The sequence below is a fragment of the Rutidosis leptorrhynchoides genome, chromosome 3 (assembly GCF_046630445.1).
Source record: "Rutidosis leptorrhynchoides isolate AG116_Rl617_1_P2 chromosome 3, CSIRO_AGI_Rlap_v1, whole genome shotgun sequence".
Lineage (NCBI taxonomy): Eukaryota > Viridiplantae > Streptophyta > Magnoliopsida > Asterales > Asteraceae > Rutidosis > Rutidosis leptorrhynchoides.
The window spans coordinates 27091260-27099000 of record NC_092335.1 but is presented as its reverse complement, the minus strand read 5'-3'; the positions used below and the strand labels follow the sequence as shown (position 1 = coordinate 27099000).

General features: G+C 34.0%; 1 protein-coding gene across 1 annotated transcript; it reads left to right on the top strand.

Moving 5' to 3' along the window:
• The first annotated feature begins 4068 nt into the window (after window positions 1-4068).
• On the top strand, window positions 4069-6522 carry LOC139899800 (zinc finger BED domain-containing protein RICESLEEPER 2-like). The gene is made up of 6 exons (XM_071882635.1): window positions 4069-4649; window positions 4997-5093; window positions 5263-5983; window positions 6078-6177; window positions 6257-6357; window positions 6434-6522. The coding sequence occupies exons 1-6, from the start codon at window positions 4069-4071 to the stop codon at window positions 6520-6522; spliced, it is 1689 nt and encodes a 562-aa protein (XP_071738736.1).
• The last annotated feature ends 1219 nt before the right edge of the window (window positions 6523-7741 follow it).

Here is a 7741-nt window from a genome sequence, read left to right as displayed (position 1 = left end):
TGGAATGTTTGTTTCATCATACTTGTGTTCAAAGTATAAAAGTAAGTAGTACAAAATGTAACAAAGTATATGTTTCTCAGCCTACAATTTAAAAGTATAAAAAGTTGTTGAAAAGGTGGGACTATGATCTCACCTCGAGTGCACGAGTATAAATGTACTTCACAAAGTAAACGTGTGCATTAAAGTTGCTTAGCCTTGATCTAAACAAGTAAGTTGTATCAATTAATCGGTTACGACACAAGGTCGGGCGAAATGTGTTCAATTAGTCCTATGGCTCGTTACGACTCTATTAGTATAGCATGTGAATCACGTTGTCAAGTTTCATGCAAGAATCAAGTATAAAAGCATGGTAGAACGATTGCATAAACGTTTGGTTTAGTTTGACTAAAAGTCAAACTTGGTCAAAGTCAACGAAAAAGTCAACACGTTCGGTTCGGGTCCCGAACTATTTTTCTAAGCTTAGAAATGTTAGCCAAGTTTCATATCAATCGGAGGTGCATAACATAGCTAGAATTAAACGAAAAATGACATTTTTGGGCAGTCTGCCTCAGATGCGCCGCATCTGAGGCAGATGCGCCGCATCTGCATCTGTATCAGCCATTCTGGGGCAGTTTATCACTTAGACGTTTTCAACTTCAAACAACCATAACTTTTGACTCGTTAACATTCAAAACACGTATCTTATATCGTTGGAAAGGTAATTTAAAGAGGAATACAACTAAACACACTTCATAAATCAATTCCATCATTAACAATAAAGAAAACCTCAATAAATGATCATTAAACGTTCAAAATCAACGTTTCAAGTTCATAAAACGCATTTCTTGACTCGGGAATCTAATTCACACATATGATATGCCATTTTGAAGGTATTTAAATATAAATTACAACTAAACACTTGCTAATAACATTTCATGGCATTCAAAACATCAAAAGTTTGTTTTAAGTCTATCAAACCCTAACTAAAATTCACAAAAATCAATAATCATGTGTTTGAAGTTTTCTTAATCAACCTATGCATCAAAACGAAGCTAGTGATACTAGTAACACAATTAAAACATTAACTTTAACAATTTAACAACATTAACTCATCCAAAATCAAAGATTAAGTACACCCATTTTCAAGTTCATGCTAGTTACTCCAAAACAACAAATCGAGTAAACAAAACATATATTCATGTTATACTTGAGCCATAGATACTAACTAACACCATTTCAAGTATATAAAATGAATTTAGAGAAATCTAGTATTTTTAGAAACGTTACCCCAAGCTATGAAATTTGTACCAAATCGAAGAGGATGAAGAGAGGATTTCAAATATGTAATTTGTTTTGATGTTTGCTTGCTAAATCCGATTTAGATAATGAATTAGTAAGTTGGTTGAAGTTAATGTTCTTGTTGACTAGAGAGAAAAAGGAAGTAGGAGATGGATGGAAATGAATGGTGGAAAGAGTGGGTTGACTAGTTGACCTAGTCAACTAGTTTGCCCACTTGACAACTTCGGTCCCTCAATTTTGAAAGGGGTGTGTGAATTAACCAAACGAATATTTTAAAACGCTAGAGTAAACGAGTGATGTTATAATCAAATAACGGAAATATCACGAATGTTAGTTAACGAAAGACGCGAATTTAGATAACAAAAGGTATTATCTAAAAAAAATACGGCGTTAAAATAAATTTAACGGAAAAATGCGGGATGTTACAATTTGCTCCATTTTTAAATGCTTTTGCAATATATTTTTGGAACTGAGAATACATGTGTTGCTTTTATAACTGTTTTATAAAATAGACACAAGTAATTGAAACTACATTATATGGTTGAATGATCGAAATAGAATATGCCCCCTTTTAATCTAGTAATCTAAGAATTAGGGAACAGACACCCTAATTGACGCGAATCCTAAAGATAGATCTATCGGGCCCAACAAGCCCCATCCAAAGTACCGGATGCTTTAGTACTTCGAAATTTATCATGTCCGAAGGGAGTCCCGGAATGATGGGGATATTCTATACGCATCTTGTGAATGTCGATTACCAGGTGTTCAATCCATATGAATGATTTTTGTCTCTATGTATGGGACGTATATTTATGAGAAATGGAATTGAAAATCTTGTGGTCTATTAAAATGATGGAAATAAATGTTTATGATAAACTAATGAACTCACCAACCTTTTGGTTGACACTTGAAAGCATGTTTATTCTCAGGTATGAAAGAAATCTTCCACTGTGCATTTACTCATTTTAAAGATATTACTTGGAGTCATTCATGGCATATTTCAAAAGACGCTGCATTCGAGTCGTTGAGTTCATCAAGATTATTATTAAGTCAATTATAGTTGGATATATTATGAAATGATATGCATGCCATCAACTTTTGTTGTAATGAAAGTTTGTCTTTTAAAAACGAATGCAATGTTTGTAAAATGTATCATATAGAGGTCAAATACCTCGTGATGTAACCAAATGTAATGTATTTGTCCAGATGGATTAGGACGGGTCGTTATAGATGGTATCAGAGTAGTGGTCTTAGCGAACCAGGTCTTGCATTAGTGTGTCTAACTGATCGTTGTATAGATGCATTAGTGGGTCTGGACTTCGACCGTGTCTGCATGTCAAAAGTTTTGCTTATCATTTCGTGTCGAAAATTACCTGCATATCAATCTTAGGGAATCACTTGCTTATCATTCTTAATCTAGACATGTCTTACTGCCTAGATTGCATGAATTGTGTACATACAAAAATTCATATCTTAGCGTATCTGTTACTGTAAACTTTGCCCGACATATTCCGCAAATTCCTCCGTAATTTACGAAATCTTTTATTCTATATATATAGATAGTCTATATAATTAGAAAACCATCCAATAGCCGAAAATCATTTCATATCAAAAAATCCTTTATTCAATCGTACGAAATGGAACTCGCCACTAGTTCAAGTCCCTCGGATTCCGATATGAAGTTCCACTCAAGCTCCGAAAGCAGTTTAACGGAAATGGATCAACCAATCAACCATCATCTATTCTGGATGAGTTGGGGATGGGTTCGTAGTCGACTTAATCAATGGAGATGCGAAGAAAGCGATCCTTTCCACCAACCAAATTGCCCTCTTGGCAATTAACCTGAAGCACTTACCGGCTAGGGATGGCAAAAATACCCGTACCCGATGGTTAAACCCAAAACCCGATATCATTGGACCGGGTATGGTTCGGGTATGGTTATAGATTTAATTTTTTTTCCGAATTCGGGTTCGGGTTTGGTTTTTATTAAAAACTCATTTACCCGACCCGTATACTCGATTCATTTACCCGGTCCATTTACCCGATCCGTTATCTATATATACATATATATTTATTAATTATTATATTACTTAACAAGTACTCCGTAAATATCATTTAATTTAACAAAATTTCTAAATTTTAGATTTTAGATGGAGAGTATTAGGTCGATCCCTAATTTCTCTCGATTGCAATACACTCTTCAATCTTCATTCCTTTTGATCCCTAATTTTTCTCAATTGCCAATTTACCTAACGCGTTTGTTCAAGAAATCCCCAAATCTACACCAATTAAATTCAATAATCAATGGGTTATATAGTCATAAAAAACTATCAAATTCATCCTCCACTCCAAATCATCTATATTCAACAAGTCCTAATCAAGAAGTTCCCGCTTCCAAATCTTCGATATTCAAAGCTGCGACTTCACATCGATTTGTATAGGTAATTATATTGTTGATTTCATATGAATATGATGCTAAAAGTTACAAATTCTTCACTATATGTTATGTTAGATACATGTATGTTTACCATCATTATTATGCAATTATGCAGATATTCATAGATTGTTAGTTGATAGTAGTTCCATTTTTTGTTCATTGATAGAAGTTCCATTTTTTTGTTGGTCTACAAAGATGTTTAGTCCCATCAACTTTTTTTTGTTACTGTTGTAGATCTCACGAGATTCTAACTCTTAAAATTAACTTGTTTTTTGTTTCGTACATGATTTATCGTTATGTTTTCTTTTTTAGTTAACTAATAACATGTCTTTTGAATCATTTTTTCCAGATAAATGGATGCAGAAAGAACACATGGTGTTTCAAGTGAAGATGGTAACACTTCAAACACTCAAGGAGATGCTGATAACACTCAAGGTATGAGCACAAATGAATCACAACATGAAAAATTGAACATCAATCAAGAAGATAATGGTACGAGGAAAAGGAAGCTAACTTCACCTGCCTGGGAACATTTTGATAGAAAAATTGTGAATGGTGAACTTAAGGCACAATGTAAACATTGTCGTAAGTTTCTAACTGGAAAAAGCACAAGTGGGATAACGCATTTACTTGTTCACATGGAAAAATGTAAAGCGCAAAATAATAGGGATATTCGGCAGACGGTATTATCAATAAATCAAAGCTCCACGAGCGGACACTCTAATCTTTCGTACAATAACTTTGATAAAGAAAAGTCAACTAGAGATTTGGCAGAGATGGTGATTCTACACGAATATCCACTTGTTATGGTTGAACATCAAGGGTTTCGAAAGTTTGTGAATGGCCTTCAACCTTTTTTTAAGGTACCATGTCGAAATACCCTTAAAAAAGAGATATTGAAGATTTTTGAGTATGAAAAGACGAAAACAATGAGGTATTATGAATTAATTGTTTAATTATTTTTAAAACTTACATTGTATATACTAGTATACTAATTTAAGTGTTCCTTTAATCAAGGATCTTGGAGAATAATGCAAGTAGAATCGCAATAACGACCGACATGTGGACTTCAAACAATCAGAAAAAGGTTTTATGGCTGTCACTGCTCATTTCATTAATGCGAAATGGAATATGCAAAGTAGAATAATGAGGTAAAGTTTGTTGTTACTGTTTGCTGTAATGTTGTTACTAGTTTGATGTTACTGTTTGTTGTTACTAGTTTGATGTTACGTCTAAATCTCACTTAATCTCATGTTACTGCTCATTTGATTTCTTTACTAGGTTTATTTATGTTCCATCTCCTCATACGGCTGAAGTTCTTGCTGATGTATTATATGAAACATTGTGTGATTGGAACATAGATAGGAAAATATCAACAGTAACTGTTGATAATTGTACAACTAATGATTTGTTGATTGAGAAATTACTAGGAAAACTATCTTTGGAGTCTCTTATTTTGAAGGGTAGATTATTTCATATGCGTTGTTGTGCCCACATTCTGAATTTAATTGTTCAAGTTGGTTTATCCGTAATTGGTGATGGGATAGAAAGAATCGGAGATAGTGAGTTTTTGGACAGCTTCTGCTAAAAGAATAGAGAAGTTTGAGGAAGCATCGTGTCACTTAGATATTCAGTCATCAAAGAAGTTGTGCCTCGACTGTAGAACCCGTTGGAATTCGACATACTTGATGTTGAACGTTGCTATTATTTATAAGAGTGTTTTTAGACGTCTTAAGACTCAGGATGCTCTTTATAATACTTTGCCATCAGAGAAAGATTGGGAGCTAGCTAATATTATTTGCAAGAAGTTGAAGGTATTTTATGATGTGACACTGTTGTTTTCTGGTGATAAATATCCCACGGCAAATTTATTTGTCAAGTCTATATATGAAATTAAATATGCATTGAACCAATGGAGTGAAGACGAAGAGAAGATAATAAGGGACATGGCTATGAAGATGATTTCAAAGTATGATAAGTACTGGAATGTTATTCACGGGTTTATGGGAGTTGCGGCTATTTTAGATCCTCGTTATAAGTTGAACATTATGGAGTATTCTTTTCCGAGACTCTATAGTAATATGGAAGACGTAAAGGCTAAAATTGATGTACATAAGGTCTTTATGTATGAATTATTCGAACACTACCAAGAAGATGCATATAATAATGCAGGCAACCACGTTAACCCAATGTCAAATAATAAAAACACGGGATCAGGTGGGTTGTTTGATGATTATTCATCGTATATGGCGGAGGATACCACATCAGGTTCATTTTATGACTTGAATTCAGATTTTATGTCCATTGATATCTTTAAAGAATATATTTGATAAACATTTACATTTTGCTTTGAATGTTTCAGGAAGTATCAAATTGGAGCTTGACCATTACCTTGAAGAGAAAGTGTGTCCACCGGGAATGGATCTTGATATACTAGCTTGGTGGAAAACAAATGGCGTGAAGTACCCAAATCTTCAAAAAAATAGCTCGTGATATATTAGCAATTCCGATAACAACTGTTGCTTCTGAATCTTCTTTTAGCACAAGTGGCAGATTAGTGAGCCTCCATCGTAGTCGCCTTCATCCAGATACATTAGAAGCACTAATGTGTGCGCAAAGTTGGTTGTTAGCTGAAATAAGAGGTAATAATTCTTTTGATCATGTTTATTATTTTATATGTAGATATATTAACAATGTTCAATTATATTCTATCTACAGCCACATGTTGCAAGGAGTCTGAAGCGTATTGTCAAACGGTTAACTATGACTATGATGAGTTGATGGCTGATGCAGTAGTTGATGGTTGAGTGTTGATTCAAAATAAAAGTTGGTGCTGAAAAGAAAAGTTGGACACAACACAGGGAGATGTTTGAGCTGTTGTTTTGTTATGATTCTATGTTTTAGATTATTAAACTTGTCACCTTTTGAGCTGCTGTTGCTTTTTTTTTTTGTTTTGTTATCATTCTATGTTTTAGATTATTAAACTTGTCAACTTTTAGATTTTTGTTAAGACCTTTTGTTCTGACCTGTTGTAGTTTGATGTTTCTGTTGTTTCATGTTTCTCTTATCACATTCTATTTTGCATGCTACTTTTTTGGCATTAGATTATTATTGAACATAAACATTGTTATAGGTGAATGTATAAATGGGGATCCCCGTTACCCGTGGGAAAACCCGTTACCCGACGGTTAATTAATAAATGGGTACCCGTCGGGTATGGAACCGGGTTTGGGAGTGGGTTTTTTAATCGGATTCGAGTTTGTTATTGTCTATACCTGACCAAACCCGACCCGATGCTATCCCTATTACCGACGAACTTATCCGAAACACCATTTTCAGCCTCATTTTCAGAGTAGCTCGACACGATTATATTCTATCAACAATTCTAAACCTTATTCATCCGCTCGTTCCGACCGACAATCATCCCGGAATAATAGAAGAAGTCAACGAACTTCGCGCTCGAGTAATCAATTTGGAGAATATGGTGCAAAATTTACCAGCTTCAGCAACATCACCGACACCAACAGTACCATCAATAACAACACCAGTACCATCAAAAATCCATGCCTCAACATCTCATTCTTTACCTCGAGTATAATCATCGTTCTACGTATCATTCTACATCATTTATCTTCGTTCGACATGGCGATTATGTAATCTCTAATGTTTTAGAGATTATATATTCTTGTTCAAATGGTAAATCAAATGAGTTTAATATCATATTGACTCATTAAATCCATGGTTACATCTAAAGAAAATATATATGTATATATGTTTTCATAAGATTGTAATTAAAAATTCTTTTGTACAGACTGTTAATGGTGAAAATATTTTAACGGGTAGGTAATACCCTAGAAATATTTAGATTTCACATTAATAAGTTACACTGTACATTCTTTCAATCTGATTCAAAATTCATTTACTATCCTACTTACATCCACAGATATACGAATCCGTTCACCGCAGAATAACCATTTTCATTCAATTTCACATTCGGATTTTGACCTATCAGAATCCAACAAGTGG